This window comes from Heptranchias perlo, chromosome 10, assembly GCF_035084215.1.
Source record: "Heptranchias perlo isolate sHepPer1 chromosome 10, sHepPer1.hap1, whole genome shotgun sequence".
NCBI lineage: Eukaryota > Metazoa > Chordata > Chondrichthyes > Hexanchiformes > Hexanchidae > Heptranchias > Heptranchias perlo.
The window spans coordinates 18,591,817-18,611,808 of NC_090334.1; the positions used below are offsets into that span (position 1 = coordinate 18,591,817).

At 49.2% G+C, this 19,992-nt stretch overlaps 1 protein-coding gene across 1 annotated transcript in view; it reads right to left on the bottom strand.

Annotated features, from left to right (window-relative positions):
* The window catches only part of LOC137326311 (peroxisomal N(1)-acetyl-spermine/spermidine oxidase-like), a 45,015-nt gene extending 25,771 nt beyond the window's left edge, over positions 1-19,244 (bottom strand). Inside the window, exon 1 of the mRNA XM_067991279.1 lies at positions 19,016-19,244. Within this exon, the coding sequence (XP_067847380.1) occupies positions 19,016-19,163 (148 nt within the window). The 5' untranslated portion in view covers positions 19,164-19,244. The remainder of the gene's footprint in view (positions 1-19,015) is intronic.
* Between the last annotated feature and the right edge of the window lie 748 nt (positions 19,245-19,992).

Consider the following 19,992-nt stretch of genomic DNA (forward strand, 5'->3'; position numbering starts at 1 on the left):
CGCCATTTTCCTGCACCATCCCCATATCCCTTGATGCCTTAAATATCTAGAAATCTATCAATCTCTGTTTTGAATGTACTCAATGACTGAGCCTCCACAGCCCTCTGGGGTAGAGAATTCCAAAGGTTCACCACCCTCTGACTGAAGAAATTTCTCTTCATCTCAGTCCTAAATGGCCTATCCCCTATTCTGAGACTTTGACCCCTGGTTCTAGACTCCCCAGCCAGGGGAAACATCCTCCCTGCATCTACCCTGACGAGCCCTGTAAGAATTTTGTATGTTTCAATGAGATCATCTCTCATTCTTCTAAACTCTAGAGAATACAGGCCTAGTCTACTCAATCTCTCCTCATACGACAATCCCGCCATCCCAGGAATCAGTCTGGTGAACCTTCATTGCACTCCCTCTATTCCCTTTCTTAGGTAAGGAGACCACAATTGTACACAATACTCCAGGTGCGGTCTCACCAGGCTTAATATAATTGCAGTAAGACATCTTTACTCCTGTACTCAAATCTTCTTGTAATAAAGGCCAACATACAATTTGCCTTCCTAATTGCTTGCTGCACCTGCACGTTAGCTTTCAGTGACTCATGTACAAGGACACCCAGGTCCCTTTGAACATCAACATTTCCTAATCTCTCACCATTTAAAAAATACTCTGCATTTCTGTTTTTCCGACCAAAGTGGATAACTTCACATTTTTCCACATTATATTCCAACTGCCATGTTCTTGCCCACTCACCTAGCCTGTCTATATCCCCTTGAAGCCTCTTTGCATCCTCTTCACAACTCACATTCCCACCTAGTTTTGTGTCATCAGCAAACTTGGAAATATTACATTTGGTCCCATCATCCAAATCATTGATATAGATTGTGAATAGTTGGGGCCCAAGCACCGATCCCTGGGGTACCCCACTTACCACAGTCTGCCAACCTGAAAAAGACCCGTTTATTCCTACTCTCTGTTTTCTGTCTTAACCAATTCTCACTCCATGCCAGTATATTACCCCCAATTCCATGTGCTTTAACTTTGTTCACCAACCTCCTGTGTGGGACCTTATCAAAAGCCTTCTAAAATTCCAAATACACCACATCCACTGGTTCCCCCTTATCTATTTTACTAGTTACATCCTCAAAAAATTCCAATTTACTAATACTAATTTTTTGTCAAACATGATTTCCCTTTCATAAATCCATGTTGACTCTGCCAAATCCTATTATTATTTTCTAAGTGTTCTGTTATCACATACTTTATAATAGATTCTAGCATTTTCCCTACTACTGATGTCAGGCTAACAGTAGTTCCCTGTTTTCTTTCTCCTTCCTTTCTTAAATAGTGGGGTTACATTTGCTACCCTCCAATCTGCAGGAACCGCTCTAGAATCTATAGAATTTTGGAAGATGACAACCAATGCATCCACTATCCCTAAAGCCACCTCTTTCAAAACCCTGGGATGTAGATCATCAGGTCCTTGGGATTTATTGACTTTTAGTCCCATTAATTTCTCTAGTACTATTTTTTTTTACTAATACTAATTTCTTTCAGTTCCTCATTCTCACCAGACTCTTGGTTCTCTAATATTTCTGGGAGGTTTTTTGTTTCTGCTTCCGTGAAGGCAGACACAAAGGGCATCATTTTAGCACCCGCTATCGGGTGCGTTCCTGGTGGGGGGCTCCGAAAATCGGAGAATCCCGGAGTGGGACCGGAGCCCGGCTCCAACCCGCCCACTTCTGGGTTCCCCACTGACACGCCGGCGTGCGCGCGCACCCCCGCTGGTGGGAATCCCGCAGGCAATTAAAGCCAGCGGGATGCCACTTGAAAGTATTTATTTTGCTTGTTCAGGTCATTAACTGACCTGATTAAGGGATTATGTGAGGAGGGGTGGGATTTTATTGAAAACTGGGACTGTTTCCCATACTGGGGGAAACACTCCCAGTTCAAATGGACTTGTTGCAGCTGTCAGCCTGTGGCAGCTGCAAAGGTCCATTTGACAGGTGGGGGGGCGGGGGAGACCCTCACTCATTGCAGGAGGCCACTCTGTCACTTGGGACAAAGTTTGGCCTCCACCACCCTCCTCCTGACAATCAAAGTCACCAACTTGAACACTTACCCCGGGGTCCGGAGACATGTACCTACCTTGCGGACCCCCTCAGATGTACATCTTCCGGATGGGGGCCGCCGTAGCTGCAGTCATGACCTCCTCGGAGGGCGAACAGCATCACCAGCCTGAAGGGATTTGCAAAATTTCACATGTCTCCCCCCCCCCCCCCCCCCACCGAAGATTTATTGGAGTTATTAAAGAAACCCTGGTGTGACTGTGGTTTAAAAAATCTAGGGTCTTTCAAAATGGCTGCGGTCAGACACATGGCCAAAGGCCTGCAGCATTCTCCAACAGCTTGGCAGGCTTCGTGTTTCAGACAGGTTTCCTTGAACAATGTAGTTGCATTCACGCCCTGAGGCAAGCCATCAACTTTGCCGGCCTACACATCAAAATTCAAGCAGGAGTGATCCCAGGACTAAAGGTAGCCCATCAAGGAACATTCGGAACAATGGAAAGCAGTTATGGAACAGATCAGTACAGGTACCGGCCATTAATGTAAATGGGCCAAGATCGGGACCCCTTTTGTCTTACGTTTTCACGCCCAAATCGGACAATGGAACAAACTGATGAGGCGCGAAATTAACCCATTGCCGGGAGGGTATAACTGGGGGCATCCCAGAACCTCTCTCTCTTTTCTCTTAGCCTTGGCCCGGCGTCCTGCTTGCCTGCTAGCAACCAAGAAGAAGGCCGTCCAGTATACATCGCAACCACATGTCGAAGGCAGCAGCAGGACACAGGGGCCAGGCCTTTTCATCTGTTTCATGGTGAGCATTATTTTTTTTTCTGGCCGCCACAAGACAACCTAGCTAGGTGTAAGGGTGGGAGTTAAAGGGGTATTGCTAAAATTGTGATTTTAGAATTTTCCCTCGATGTGTCCGTTTCTTCCACCCCGTTAAGTGTAAGACTGTATTGCATCCATAGCAATTCCTTTTATCTTCTGTATAATACTGTTTACCTTGTCGTTTTAGTTTTCTTATTAATAAATATTGGTTTTCCTTGCACCAATCCACTGGTCTATTAGTCTGTCCTTATTACCACTCGATAAGTCCTGAGCTCAGAATCAGTAAGGGGAAAGCGATTTGAAACCGCACAGCGGGCAGGGCAGCTCAGGAAACCATAACTGGCTGACCTACAATAAGCCCCGGAAACAAAACTCCTTACAGAAATGGCGAGTCAGGCGGGAGCTCAGGCGAAAGTGTGTAACAAGGCAGACAGTGGTGCGGAGGAGGAATCCGCAATGGAGGAAAGGTGTCTACCTATGTGTGCGGCAAGATAAATATCGCGAAAAAATGGGTGGGCGATATGTTAAAGGCCGAGCGTCCCATAGATGCAGCCATCCAGTGGACAGCAAGTACACAGTATAAGAAGGGTATCGAGAAGGCGGTCTGGCTCTTGTGTTTTAAAAAGCAGGTCTTAGTACTAGACCGTGCTGTAGCAGCGTGCGCAGCCAAGACTAAGCAGTTGACCCGAGAGTTGCAGGAAAAGACAGCAGCAGAAGAGAAAGGGGTAGTGGCGCTCCAGGCAATAAGCCAAGAAAAGGCACAGGTGGCAAGGGACCACCAGGCAAAGGTAGAGCGCCTGGAATACCAGATCGCTGAGCTCAAAAGTAGCGCTAGAGGTAGAATGGAACACCTGGAATACTAGGTCAGAGAGGCGAGAGGCAGTGAGGTTAGGTTAATGGATAAGATCCACAGCCTCACGCAAGAACTAAAAGTGCATGAGGAGAAAGTAGGCGAGGTAAAGGCAGCATATAAGCTGGCCTGCGCCCAGGGGTTTGAAGACGCAGATCATGGCCCCTGCAGGCAAGAAATAGAAAGCTTGGGCATGGCCTTAGCGAGGGCGAAGGGCATGGTATGCCTCCTTAGCCCGAAGGCGGGCCAGTCGGATTTTACTGGAAACCCAAGCAGAGAAGTCCCACAGGCAGCTCCCAGAACGACACTGGTTAGGGAACCAGAGGCTTCACGGCCACCACCCATAGCCCCGAGTTTTCAGGAGGTCTGGCAGCAAGGGGGGGGGTGGAGGATGAAGCATTAGGGGAGACCCAGCAAGCCCTGGTAGATAGACCAGGACCGGGACCAGTGTACCCCCTCCGACAACGGAGGTACGGCCCGCCCGCCGATGGCGAGGACCTAGGGGCCATCCAGAACCAGTTTGTAGCTCAGGGCCATGGTTAGCCATATCCCTAAGCTTACAGTGAGGGGAGAAACCTCTCTACACTTCCGTGAGATAGAGCAGGTAGCGTGCGTTAATGACTGCGATGAAGCAGAACAAGCAAAAATGCTGCTGTTTTCTCTGGGTGGTGACCTCCTCCAAACCTTATCAGATGAGTGTAAAAGGGGGCAGAAAGATTACGAGGGGTTAAGGGATGAGATATTGGAGGCCATGGGACTAAATGACGGGAGTCCGTTCGCCCGGGTGGAAAAAACAGTACAACTCCCCGGGGAGTCCCCACAGGCGTTCGCAGACAGGCTGTGGCCAGTCTACCGGAGCGCATGCCCGGGAATGCCAGGGCAGGCATTCCTGGACAGAGATCAATTGACCCACTGGCTCCGCTGTCTCATGGCAAACTGCCTGCCCCAAATTCGAACTCGAGCTGCGGCCTGGTTTGACCCCCGTAGCCCCCAGATCACCGAGGAAACGGTGATCCGCCAGCTCACGATAGCATTTAAAAATATCAGGGGTATTGAGACACGACAACCCAAGGGCAAAGTCCACGAGGTTAAACCAGGGGCCCAGCATAAAAGGGAATGGCACCAGGAAGGGAATCGTCCCGCCCAGGCTAAGTTAAACTGCTATGGGTGCGGGAAGGACGGCCGCTGGCGCAAAGATTGTAAAAACCCCTGGAAGGACACTAAGGGAAAGAATCCCACCGCCCCAGCCCAAAAGGCAGCGACGGGGGAGGCAGAGACAGGAATTGCCCCCGCCGCCATGGAGTCATTTTTTGAGGCCATGCGATCTTTTATGGCCAGCCAGGGAAAAATAGCAGCCACTACTGGTGTGGTAGCTCCCTCAGCCCCCCCTGACGACGCCCTGAAATGACTAGAGCCCGCGCAGCCTGTCTACCTGTGTGCTCTCCGGTATGATGGATGGAAGAGACCGCTCATGCAGATGGAGGTAGAGAAGGTTAAAGGGACTTATCTGCTGGATACGCGTGGATCATGCACCGTGATCCACACAGCTAATCCCACCACCTCACCTCTGTCTAGCGGAGTTCCATACATTCTATCCGGGTTCACCGGCAAGGAACAGGTGGGAGCATTCTCCAAGCCGCTCTCAATCCGCCTGGGCCCACTCCAAACCAAGTGGACGTGTGTCCTGGTGAGGTGGGAAGTGGAGGGAGGAAAGGGGATCCTAGGGGCCGACTTTATCATGGGCCACGGGATCCTCGTGGATCTCCGCAACCATTGCCTTTGGGGAGCCGACACTGGTGAGGAGAATGGTGTGGTAGTCATCCCAGGAAAAGAAGGGAAGGGAACCCTGTGTACTGTGAAGCCGAAAGGAGGTTACGACCTCGGGCTCATGATGGAGGGTGTCCCGGAGGAATTTAAAGCATTCGTGCAGGCTCACCTAGCTGCGTTCGCCACGCACAAACACGACTGTGGGAGGGTCACCGGGTTTGAGGTCAGGGTAGACGGGGACCCCATGGCCCGGCCCCAGAAGCAGTATAACTTTCCTAGAGAAGCAGAGCCCGATATGGAGATGGCCATATCCTCGTTGGTGCAGCAGGGAGTGCTGAGGCCCATAGCCACCCATGTTAATTCTCCGCTTTGGCCGGTCAAGAAACCAGACAATTCATGGAGAGCCACGGTGGACTATCGGGTGCTCAACAGCAATATCCCCGCGTGTGCCCCCACAGTGGCAGCAGTTGCCGACCTCATCGGAAGCATTCCAGCATCCGCGACTACGTTCACGGTGCTGGATATTTCGAATGGGTTTTGGTCGATCCCCTTGAGGAGAGAGGATCAGTACAAGTTTGCCTTTACTTTTAAAGGGCAACAGTATACTTGGAACTGCTTGCCTCAAGGTTTTCATAACAGCCCCAGCATCTTTCACCAGTGCATGGCAAGTAGTTTAAAGGAATTTAGCCAGCCCACCCAATTGGTGCAGTATGTAGACGACTTGCTCTTGTTTACCGACTCAGTCGGAGAGCATGGCCCGCTACTGGCCGAATTGCTGGAGCTGCTGCGGAGTAAAGGTTTTAAAGTGAACCCAAAGAAAGCGCAGATCGGCCAGCAGGAGGTGACATTCCTGGGCCAGACCATCCGCGCTGGGGAAAGAGCCACAGACAAGGCTTGGAGGGAAACGGTCCACGAGCTACCGGTCCCCAGTACTGCAGAGGTGAAAAAGCAGGCAGCTGGGATCCAACCCGAGGTTAGAAATCCCCAGCTCCCAGCAGGTCCCAGCTCCCAGGCAGCACACGCAGGCGCAGTCGCGTGCGTCAGGGGAGGAGTCACCCAGGCCCCTGTCCAAACCACTCCCCCTCTCTTCTGGGACTCAGGTGGGGAGGAGGAGGAGCCCGAGGCAGGTAGCCCCGCCCCCGACCCAGGTTTTGAACCTGGAGAGGAAGACTCTCAGCCACCGGCAGCAGGCAGCGAGGGGTTGCCTGTCCCCAGCTCAGGCTTGGGAAGGGAGGAGCCACAGGGGAAAAGCCCCCAGCCAGCGAGGGCTGCGACCCACAACAAGGGTCCGCTCGCCAGGGTAGCCCCACCAACAGCACTTCCTAGGAGGTCCCCTCGGACACCCCAGCCTAGGAAGACATGGTCGCTGGCTCCCCAGTTTAAAAGGGCTACCTCCCGCGTTAAAGTTAAGTTGAAAGACAAAGGTCCTCAGCCAGCAGTCGCGGGCTGTGAGGGACCGGAAGTAAAGGTCAGTACAGCCACGCCGCAGGGAGCAGCCTGCAGCAGTCCTGACAGAATTTGAGCTGGCCGCTCGGAGACGGACGGCAGATGTATATAACCTTAGCAGTTAAGTTTGTAGTTTTAAATTAAGATGTTTAGGTTAATTATAAGGTGTGGAACCGTAGTGTAATTTTAAGATGGAACCGTTCCAATGTTGTCTACGTGCGCTGAGGTCAAGGGACCCGCTCACACTTCACCTGAGCCAGGAAGCCTATAGGGAGCCCGGCCAGATGTTCTTTATCTCTTACAGGGAATTAAAGGAAATGTTCGGAGGAGTGATCCTGCTCGCCCTGTCTGGGCTGGGCCTCGCGAGAAGGGGCAACACCGAGGACCACCACATCTTCAGATGCTCCAGGAAAACGGCGCCCCTCGCCTACGATGGGAGCGGCCTACGCGAGGCGGATGAAATCGCCTTGTACACTCACGAGGGGAGCTGGCCTGGATGGCTGGGGTCAAATTCGACCCAGTACTCGAGCCAGACCGGTTTTTCATATGGGGAGACCTCCCTCCAGTGCCCGAGGATACGAATTGTCACCCCAAGGATTAGCGTCACCGTGGGAATAGGAATATGTTTGTCATGTAAAGGCAACTTTCCCCTGGATAGGTGGTGGTGGCTTAGAAAATTAAGTAAGGATGTGGGGAACCCCAGGGTAGAGTGGGAGAGGTTAGGGAATAACACCCACAGGACCATCACAGGGACCCAGGGAGGGTTAAGTGTGTGCTGGGACAAATGGTGGGAACCGGATCAGGGGATCTATGTCTGTATGTGGGGTTCAGAGAAAGTCTGCCCCACAGGCATTTCCATCATTTTCCGCAGCCAGTGGCAAGATGACGGGAGGGGGATGGACTGGGAATCGCGCCTGGGTGCATGCGCGATCCCATACTCCCCAATCTCGGTTAATGCCACTGAATTAGTAACCCGCCCCCGATAGCCCCTGCCCACGACCGCGGCGTCACGTATGATAGTAAAGGGATGCCCTGCCACCACCAAGGGACCAGGGAATGGCTTGGTGCTAGTACCTACAGACCAGGTACTGTATCAAGGGGTGCACTACGCGGTAGCCTCCGTGATTTTAAACCTCACCGAGGTACACCTACCCGCGTGGTGCCCCACAGAGACCGCGCAGTTGTATCAAGCCCTCTTAAAAAGATATGTTCCGTAAATTTTATCAGTTTGATTTTTCGGACGTTGACAGAACCAGACTATACACCCACAAGCTTTTGGACGGGATTGGGAGACAAAGAAGGGGTGCTTTTAACGATGTCTTAACTGGTTTTAACACGGGGTCTTCTGTCATCAACAGCTTAGATGATAGAGCAGCAGACCCAGATTAATGGTTTAAAAAAGCAATTAAAGAAAATATTAATCGATGTGAATAAGGTGGTGGGTTCGGAACTGCACGAAGATCAGGCCATGACTCTCCACTTAAAGGAGATCATAGCGGAGCTGGAAAAGCATGCAGAGACGGTGAATGCGCTCATTAGGGAGGGTCGGAATGCGTCAGACCAGGTGGCGCAGAATGAAGTGTGCGTGCTGTATGGGGCATGGTTGCTGGGCGAGGGCCGCAGCAATCTGGAGGATTTAAAGCAAGGTTTAGTCCCCTCCTGGATCAGCAACAAACACCTCGCAGCCCTTCACCCTTTTGAGAATACATTAAGTCCGTGCCAGCTCCCCTGAGCTTCTGAGGCCTACCCAGTCCCAGTGGACTGTGGCCGTTCCAACCACACCATCATAGGGATAGTTGTAAGGATGCCAGTCATGGGCGGGACGGCCCGACCCGCGCCGGTGTACAGGGTGGAGAACATTGGTGTCATTCAGGGAGGGTGCACACATTCGTTTTACAGCGGTCCCGCCCTACGTCATAAAGTGGGAGCATGCTATGACGGGTACTGACCTCTCGGGGTGCCGGAGCCGGGGATCACACATAATCCTGTGTCCCCAGCACTTGAACGCCTATTCAAAACCGCAGTGCGGGTTCAGAGCTGCTGACGCGAAGCCTATAAACTGCACCATGGAAGCCATGGCACAAGGCCATGTTCCCCCACAGGTGGTGTATATAGGAGGTGGGACATATTGCGTCACCACAGCAGCATCTCACTACCAGCACGGTCAGCACAGCTGGTGCGCGGTGAATGACAGCAGTTTCTGCTTTGTACCCGAGGCAGAAGTTCAAGTGGCACAGTTACGAATTGTCCCCATCCCTGAACCATCCACTGTTCACCTCACTGTGAAAGAGAATTTCACTAACCTCCAAAAGTACGTAGCCCACTTCGGCTACCAGCTCCAGATAAAAAGAGGGGTGGATTTCGTACTTTTGAAGATATAAGCATTTCCAACACTTATTTTGTATGCCTCATGTTGGAGTTTGGTGTTGAAGCTGCAGTGTCGTGCAAGTGAATGTTAGGTCAAGAGTTCAACCCTGTAATTCCTCAGGTGGCAAATTCCTGTTCCCAACAGGGTCGAACAGACGCCCATCAACACTTTCTCTTGGTGGGGGCGCGGAGAATGGAAAAATAAGAGGAAAACGGTCACCCTGCATGCAATTGTAGAGTAGTATTGGCAGAGGCCTTGCGGCAGGTCTTGACCATGATGGACACCAAAGAAACGAAAAGGGAGAAAAAAGTGCCTTAACAAGAGAAGAAACAAGAAGCCTATAACTTAGCATCAAATATTAACTGACATAATTTTTGTTGCAAATATTGATTTATAAAATGGCTGTGGCCTCAGGAGCACTGTGATAACATCAGTTTAACACCACTTTCTTGAACTATTTGTAACCATTATGAGATCTACCACATGACCTGGTATTACACTTGAACACTTTTCTCAATCCAAATTTTGGAAAAAGACAAGATACCAACCATGAAGTACTCAAATGAAATATGTGAAAACATTGATTAAAAAGAAATTGCCTCAACTTCTTCACAAGCCACATTCAAACCCAACATTTATAGAATGCCTTTAACATAGAAAAGTGTCCCAAGATGCTTCACAGAGGCTTAATGTAAAAAGTAGATGTCCAGCCAAAGACGGTGAAAGCAGGAGGAGTGACCATCAGCTTGGGTCAAAGAGTTAGGTTTTAAGGACAATTTTAAAGGAGGAGAAGGAGGTGGATAGGTGCAAGAATTTAGGGATGGAAATCCAGAGCACAGGGACTGGGTGGTTGAAGGCACAGCCACCAATGATTGGGTGAAGAGGAGAGGGAATGCACAAGAGGTCAGAATCAGAGGAGTGGAGGGTTCTTTGTTGGGGGGGGGGGGGGGGTGGAGGTTGTGGGGTTGTAGGAGATAAAATAGATAGGGGCAGGTGAGACCATAAAGGGATTTAAAGACGAGGTGAAAATCTTAAATTTATGGCATTGGGGGGGATCAAGAGCCAATGTAGGGCAGCAAGGATAGGGATGGTGGGTGAGTTGGACTCGGTGCTGGATAGGATATGGGTAGCAGGGATTTGGATGTGCTGAAGTTTACAGAGCAAGAGGACAGGAGGTCACCCAGGTCAAGTCTGGAGGTGACAAAGGCATGGATAAGAGTTTCAGCCAGCAGATAGTCTAAAGTAGGGGCAGAAGCAGATGATGTCATACAGGTGGGAATATGATGTGGAGATGCCGGTGATGGACTGGGGTTGACAATTGTAAACAATTTTACAACACCAAGTTATAGTCCAACAATTTTATTTGAAATTCACAAGCTTTCGGAGGCTTTCTCCTTCCTCAGGTGAATGTGGTGGGAATAGGCAGCCTTTATGATGAAGATTATGGGGTTGGAACCTCCGCTCAGGATCAAATGGGACGCCAAGGTTGCAAACAGCATGGTTCAGTCTGAGAGAATGGCTGGGGAGGTGGATGGAGTTGTTGGCGTGAGCTGAAGACGATGGCTTCAATCTTTCCAATATTTAGCCAGTTGAACTTGCAGTTCATACAAAACTGGGTTTCGGACACGCAGTCTGACAACACAGAGACAGTGGAGGGATCAGGAGAACTGGTGGAAAGGAAGAGTTCGTGTCATCAGTGTACTTATGGAAGCTGACCCCATATCTGATGATGTCTCCAAAGGTCTACGTGTAGATGAGGAGGAGGAGGGAGCCAAGGAAAGTCTATTAATAATCCCAGTGCCAAAATCCACATAAGATACATTATGACACACACAAAATTGCCCTGTGCCTCCTATGATCCTTCTGAATATATGATGGGTCTTCCATTTATGCAAATTTTTCTTAAAACTGAAAAAATTAAACGTACTTATCCTTTTGCATAAATGGAACACCACACAGATGCCGACGAGATATTACATTTAACCAGCTTGTAGATGGTGAACTCTTCCAATGATTCAGTTGGCAAAGAGAGTACATGACTGAGCCAAACAGAGCAGAAAGTGATCTTCAGTTGGCAGATCTTCAGCTGGCAGATCTCAGTGTCCTGGTCACCATGCATTGACCTGTGGCGGAAGTGCACACATACAGGTGTTGAGAGGGGACAGGATTGGATTTGACTGTGAAGCTCCATGTAATTAAATATCCTGCCAACACTCACAGTCTAGAAAAAAATAAATGAAGAATGGCCATTTGATTGAGTGCCGAAGGGCACCGGGCACCAATCATAGTGTCTTAGCATGATACAGCACAGGAGGAGGCCATTCGGCCCATCGTGCCTGCACTGACTCTTTTAAAGAGCTACCCAATTAGTCCCACTCCCCTGCTCTTTCCCCACAGCCCTGTAAATTTTTTCCCTTCAAGTATTTATCCAATTCCCTTTTGAATGTTACTATTGAATCTGCTTCCACCACCCTTTCAGGCAGTGCATTCCAGATCATTACAACTCACTGCATAAAAAAATGTTTCCTCATCTCACCTCTGGCTCTTTTGCCGATCACCTTAAATCTGTGTCCTCTGGTTACCGACCCTTCTGCCACTGGGAACAGTTTCTCCTTATTTACTCCATCAAAACTATTCATTATTTTGAACACCTTTATCAAATCTCCCCTTAAACTTCTCTGCTCTAAGGAGAACAACCCCAGCATCTCCAGTCTCTCCACATTACTGAAGTCCCTCATCCCTGGAAACATTCTAGTAAATCTCTTCTGTACCCTCTCTAAGGCCTTGATATCCTTCCTAAAGTGTGCTGCCCAGATTGAACACATTACTCCAGCTGAGGCCTAACCAGTGTTTTATAAAGGTTTAGCATAACCTCTTTGCTTTTGTACTCTCTGCCTCTATTAATAAAAAGCCCAGGATCTCAAGTGCTTTTTTTTTAAAAAAAGACAACCTTCTCAACTTGTCCTGCCACCTTCAAAGATTTGTGTATGTGCAGCCCCACGTCTCTCTGTTCCTGCACACCCTTTAAAATTGTACAATTTACTTTATATTGCCTGTCCTCATTCTTCCTACCGAAATGCATCATTTCACACTAACCTGCGTTAAATTTCATCTTCCATGTGTCTGCCCATATCTTCCTGAAGTCTGTTACACACTGTTTACTACATTTCCAAGTTTCGTGTCATCTGCAAACTTTGAAATTGTACCCAGGTCATTAATATATATCAAAAAGAGCAGCTATCCTAACACTGACTCCTGGGGGAACAATGCAGTATACTTCCCTCCAGTCTGAAAAACAACCGTTCACCACTGCTCTCTGCTTTTGTGTCTTAGTCAATTTTGTATCCACTGTCCCTTTAATCCCATGGGCTTTAATTTTGCTAAGAAGTCTATTATTTGGGACTTTATCAAATGCCTTGTGAAAGTCCAGATACATAACATCAACCACACTGCCCTCATGAACCCTCTCCATTACTTCATCAAAGAACTCAATCAAGTTAGTCAAACACGATTTCCCTATAACAAATCCATGCTGACTTTCATTTATTAGCCCATAATTTTCAAAGTCCCAGTTTATTTTGTCCCGGATTATTGTCTCTAGCTTTGGATGCCCTTCCTTTCCCCTTCGTGGGTACGCATCTGCCCTTGAAGGCCTCTCATTGTTCAATTCCAGTTACGCCTACCAATTTTTGTTTCCAATCCATCTGGGCAAGATCCCTTTTTAACTCACTGAAATTTGCCCCCATCCAGTTAAGTATTTTCACATTTGATTGTTCATTGTCCTTTTCCTAATGATATTATGATTACCCAGAACTAGATCCAGTGCTGCATCCTTCCTCGTTGGTCTGGAAACACACTGATCAAGAAACTTCTCTTGACCCTGGTTTCACATTCATCTCAGAGGCTAGTATTGTTAGCCAAATTATATGCCATGTCTCTAAATATAACTTGGGTTCAGGTTGGTCGAATCATACACATATTAATATCAATTAAAGCTTTATTTGTGACAGACTTCAAGTATATCAGCAAAGCAGCAACATGGACCATAGCAGCAAGAGGGCGATCGCACTGCGTTCCACTATAGGGCTACCTTACCAATTCAGGACACAGAGATCACAGTGATATTAGCCTCGATATTAGAATGGAGGCGGGATGGCCTCAGCAGTGGGGGGGGGGGGGGGGGTTAATGGCCACGTGGGTAGCCCGACCAATAAAAATTGTCCGTTTCTCACGTGATCGCAATTGAATTGGTGCCACTTAACGTGGCTTCCGGGTTTGCCGTCGGAAAGCTGCGCAGCGGGCGGACTGCGCACCCGCATCACAGGCTGTCAGCTGGAGGAGCTCTATTTAAAGGGCCATTGCTCCAAAGACTTTTTGCTGGAGCAAACACCCAGAAACCACAGTGGAGCAGCACAGGGGCACGGCTGCTCCAAGGTTCAGCGATGCCTCACTCCAGATGCTACTGAACGGGATGAGGAGGAGGAGGAGGAGGAGGGAAGTGATTTACCCTGCGGATGGGAGGAAGTGCCCTGCCTCTGCCACCAAGAAGGCCTGGCTCGAGGAGGCAGAGGAGGTCACCAGCAGCAGCAACATCTCCCACACTTGGATCCAGTGCAGGAAGCGCCTCAATGCTCCCCCACCCCCACAACTCATTCTGCACTGCCAACACTACTCACATCCACTTAAGGCTCACCCTCAACTTACCTGAACTTTCTCACCTCCCCATTACTCACCCCACCACTACCACTCACCCCAATCCTCACCTCCCCTGATATTCACCCTCTGTTGCACCTCTTTCATGGTCAGCCTCACCCAAAGCAATGCATTCATCGGCTGACCGCTTCATCCTCACTCACACGTCTGTACTTTCTCCCTTTCTAGAAGAGAGCGCAAAATGCACGGGAGAGGGCGAGGACTGGAGGGGGGCCACAGCAAGTAGTGGTCCTCACAGACGCGGAGCAGGAGGCGCCGGAGCTGAGCCGCTCCCTCGAGTGCCTGTCCGTCGGGGACACCAAGACTGGCACCCGACAAACGTCTGGTGACACAACTTTAACATTTATCATACACATGAATTGATGTTAACAATGATTGGCATGTTGAACACCTCAGTATTCTCATCGCAACATGACACATCTGTGATGATGCTTAATACTGTCTTCTGTTCTCTTACAGGCCATTCAACGACCACAGTGATCGCAGAGGGAGATTCCTCAGAAGACCTGCCGGCCTCTGAGGATGCACCATCACATCTTAGTGAGCCATCCATCAGCGCAGATACTCACACCTCGGTGGGTCCTGGTACTCAGTTAGTTGGGTTGGCACCTGGTGAATCATCACACACCAGTGAGCACAAACAGACACTGGTGGCAGGGGCAGCTGTGGTGAGACTGTGTCGGTGGGAGCACTCCTCTCTAGGCTCTGCTCAGCTGGACACAGATGCTGAACCCCGGGGGCCATCCTTTAAAAGGAGAATGATCGAGGGACATTTGCGAGGTACTGGAAGATGTGCCATGCGCACCCTCCACAACAGCGCAGAGGATGGAGGAGTCCAACTACTGCATGAGTGGAATGGTGGCACAGGTACAGGAGGGAATCTCAGATACTGTCACAGGGACGTGAGCAACTATCGGAGATAGTGTCACAGGTAAGTGCGGGAATGTCTACGATGGACAGAAGGCTAGCCTCCATTGAGCTTCAAGCACGGCTCACCAATGAGTCCATTCAGGCCCATTCGGACTCAGGGTGAACAACATTCTGCCGCCTTAGACAGGCAGACAGATACACTAGCATTGGCCTTAAAAGGCATCACACATGTCCTCCAAACTGTTGTCCAGCAGGGTGGTAGGAGTGATGTGGCCCTGGCCCAGGAGTGTGATGATGGCGAAAGGGGACATGGAAGCGGGGACGCCACTCAAAGCGCTCCCATGTCTCACCCATTGCTCTGTCTCAACCAATACCCACAATGCTGCCTCCTCTCCAGATGGTCGAGTCTGCCGCTGCACAGGTGCAGGTGGAGCAGTCTTTGGAGGGGCCCTCACGGACTCCGAAACCCAGAGGGCGGAGGCCCAAAGCATCTAAGTGGTCAGGGCATGGACATGAGCAACCTGCCACTACCTCTTCTGCAGCCACAGGGGAAGCACCACATAGGAGTAGTCGGAAGAGAAAGGCGAAGGTTTTGTGAGCACGAAGGGGATGCACAAGGGTGTTTGACGGTTGGTCATGTTTTTCATTTATATTAGCTTTTTGTTAAAGTGACATTAAATATTATGATTGTCACCACTACTGCCACAGTCTTGCCCATTCTTGACTGGCTTTTGTGATAGGGCCCTTTCATGGGGTTCACCGTGAATGGCCACACTTGACGCTACCGATTGGGTCACTCTACAGCGGGTGTATGTGTAGTTGCGGGACTGTTTTGTGCAGGGAGGGGTGGGTGGCCTGGTGTGGGCGCTGCTTTTTCCAGGTGGTCTGAGGACTGGACTCTTCACAAGGTCTGTTGTCAGGAGAACCGATTACGTATCAGTAAATCCATGGCCTCAAGAGCAGCCAGGTGAGCCGCTGCTCTGCCCATGGGTTGCTCCTCCTCAATGTGGATGGCAGATGTGGATGGGGCCTCCTCAAGCGGCACCCCTCTCTGTTGTGCCACGTCGTGCAGGGCACAACACACGACTATAATGCGTCCCACTCTGTCTGGTGCGTATTGAAGCGCTCCCCCAGAATGATCAAGGCACTTAAATCACATCTTGAGCAGCCCTATAGCATGCTCAATTGTAGACCTGGTGGCGACATGGCTTTCGTTACATCAAAGCTGTTGCTCGGTGATGGGGTTCCTCAGAGGTGTCATGAGCCACGTGTGCAGAGGGTATCCCTTGTCCCCCAGGAGCCAGTCCTTAAGGGTGTTCGGTGCGTGGAAGAAGGGCGGGATGATGGATTCCCTCAGAATGAAGGAATTGTGGCAGCTGCCAGGGAATCTGGCGCACACACGCGAAGAAATCTTTTGTGGTGGTCACAAACGAGCTGAGTGTTGATGGAGTGATAGCCCTTCCTGTTGATGAACAGTCCTGGCTCGTGTGGAGGTGCTCGTATTGCTATATGGGTACAATCGATTACACCCTGCACCTGTGGGAAGCCAGCCACAGAGTGGAATCCCACTGCCCTCTCCGTCTGGCTGAGGTTGTCCATGGGGAAGTTGACATATTGCGAGGCCCTGCGATACAAACCGTCGGTGACCTGCCTCATGCACTTGTGAGCAGACGACTGAGGGACCCCGGCGATGTCCCCTGTGGAACTCTGGAATGATTGAGGCGAAGAAGTTGAGGGCAGTGGTGACTTTGACAGTGAGGGGTAACGAGATGCCACTCGGCCCAGCCGGGAGTAGCTCGGCACGAAGGAGGCTGCAGAGGTCTGCGACTACCTGGCGACTCACTCTGAGCCTCTGTATGCACTGCTCCTCAGAGAGGTCCAGGAAGCTGAGTCTCGGTCTGTAGACCCTGTTGTGAGGGTAGTGCCTCCTGCGACGTCGCTCTCTCTGTTGTCGCCCTCTGTGCTCTTGTGCAGGTGCCTGTGGCGCAGCACTGTGTTGTGAAGCTCCACGTGGCGGAAGTGCGCGCCGTGCCCGGTGAGGCTGGTGATGTTGCTCCTCCTCGGATGTAGTGGTGAATGCATCATGGTGCCCCCCCCATCCTGATGGTGTGAGTTTAAGGGGGTCCGAAAAGTTGTTAAATATGTTTGAACAGAAGAATATCATAATATCATAGTAGGTACAGCACAGTGTTTTTTAATGGCAAAATCCTACCTCGACGTGTCACCGAATTCATAATGGAAAAACTGTATGTCAACATCTTCTGTCCACACCTTTATATCATAGTAGGTACAGCACAGGTGGAGGCCATTTGGCCCATCGTGCCTGTGCCGGCTGTTTGAAAGAGCTATCCAATTAGTCCCATTCCCCTGCTCTTTTCCACATAGCCCTGTAAATTTTTTCCCTTCAAGTATTTATCTAATTCCCTTTTAAAAGACACTATTGAGTTGGCTTCCACCATGTAGAGGTAGAGGAGGTTACAAAGACAGGGAGGTCGAGACCATGAAGGGATTTAATTATGAGGATGAGAATTTTAAACTAGAGGCATTGGGGGAATCATGAGCCAGTGTAGGTCTGCAATGAGAGGTGATGGGTGAGCAGCAATAATTAGACAAAAATAGTGGCCAAAAAGAACTTCAAAATTATTTTGAATGATTTGATTGACTCACTTGCTTCTGAGAGTCACAAACATATTTGCAAATAGCCAATCAGGAGGAAAAAAAATCCAATTGGGTTGAATTTAAATATTTATAATTTATCTAACGTGGGCATGATGCCAGAATTTGACAGACAGGAAGTGAAAGGTAGGCATCCTGTTTTGATAATATAGGGTTAATTTCAAAATCTGGAACCCCAGCAGGGAGCGATTTAATGTGATTTAAATCAATAGGAAATATCTACAGGTTAGACTGACTGAATCTCTGCAGAAGGGAATGTAAAAGACGACAGAAATTGTGGAAAGTAAGAATTTTCAGTGGAAACACAAAGATCTCGCAGCCAAAGGTTTGAGAGAAAGAACTTAGTGCCCTGCAGCAAGAACTCCCCATCTGCATTTGAATGTCCAACATGTCTGGTAGAACATGGAGTGTTTCCCACAGCACAGGAAACTCGCTGAGGATGTTTAAAAATTGGACCCCTGCCTTAATGTGGACAAAATTAAATACTTCAAGTATCTAAATAAGTCTCTTAGTTATCATCCTGCTGGCTTTAATTGCCGATGGGACTTCTGCATTCAGGAGGTGCGCCACACCCAGACGTGTCAGCGCAGAACCCAGAAGTCTGCGGAGTTGGAGCCGGGTTCCGAAGCCGTTCGGGATTTCTGCGATTTTCGGAGCCCCCCACCCCTTGGAAAATCGAGCCTATTATCTCTGCTCTGGGAGCCAAGCCAGCCGAGGTTTCTTTCTTTTGTGGAGGATTCACTCTGGTGCCCTTGTCTGATGTCTACACACATGCACTTTCCAGCAGGAGTTGCTGGACAGAAATCAGGACCAGGAGCCCTGGTTGATGTTTTTTCCTTCCCTTGCCTTGAGACACCGAGGCCAATAATAAAACCCCTATCTCTGCTCTAAGATCAAATCACGGTTATTGGAGAAGCTTAATAGACCATATTTTTAACACAACGTAACTAGGACTACCCTTTCACTTATGTTGTTTTCAATTAACTTTGACCTACAGTTCAGCTAAATACAGATACATACAAGCTGTCATACTCCTTTAAATTATGATGTGGAGATGCCGGTGATGGACTGGGGTGGACAAATGTAAGGAGTCGCACAACACCAGGTTATAGTCCAACAGCTTTATTTGAAATCACAAGCTTTCGGAGCTTTGCTCCTTCGTCAGGTGACTTCAGGTGAAGTCCTGGCACCCACAGCTCTGTTAATCAAAAGACATCTCCAGTGTCAGGCAACAAACCTTGAGGAAGCTGCTCATTGACTTTAAAGCAAGATTCACAGTTCCAGATATTGGTCGTGTTGAAGCAAATATTTAATCTTTCCTAATAATGTATTTCACGTTAGATGTCTTTGGAAGCACCTATTCTATCCTCACATTCCACGAGTAATTGTCCTTGCTGTGGATTCTATCTGTCCCCAGGTTTCCTATGTATTTGCACTTACCAAAGGGTGAACCTCCGATCCGTCCTCCAGGCTGACTTGATGCCTCAATAATCTGGACTTCAGTGAATCCGTACATCAGCAGTTTGCGCGCGACTCCCACTCCAGCTATCCCAGCTCCGACAATGACAATCTTTGGGATTTTCTCCATCTGTATTACAGGACATGAAAAATATTACAGGGAAACCAATCCATCTGGTCCTCAGAACACCGTCAATTACAAACATTTTACAAGAGACACACTTGAACTGAGAATCTGTGGATCGTCGCCACTCATGTAATGTTGGATTTGTCTAAATTGTAATGTTCTTTCTCAATGCCTGCACTCCATTGCGAAACTTTCCGACTCGAGTTCCTGAAATGAGTTCCGGTGAGACAATACCTCAAAGTCAGCAGACACACAGTCCTAAAGACACAAACCTGCATGTTTGGCATAAACCACAACTTGTCTGGAAAATAATGGAGTTCAACAGCAAAGTCCGGTCTTCGCACATGCGCAGTGAAACGCTGAAATCCGGAACTTGTTCCCGCTGGTTCCCCGGGCCATAGGACAGCTTGGAATTAAAGGTGATGTGGAGATGCTGGTGATGGGCTGGGGTTGTAAGGTTGTAAAGAATCTTACAACCCCAGGTTATAGTCCAACAGTTTTATTTGAAAATCACAAGCTTTCGGAGGCTTTCTCCTTCGTCAGGTGTCCCACACTCACCTGACGAAGGAGAAAGCCTCCGAAAGCTTGTGATTTTGGAATTAAAGGGACATCGCACCCTGCAATCAGAGAAATCACCGCTGAACTGCAAACCTGTCCCTCTGCCCGGCTGGAAAGTAACTAATATCGCCACAAACCAGATACGTTTAAAAATACTAGGTGTAAACTAATTTTTAACAGTGCGTTAAGTCTTAATGACTGCCAAGCAACTAAAAATTAACTTTTAAAAATGTGGAGTCTCATTACTCCTTATTTTATTAGTTTTTGGTCATTA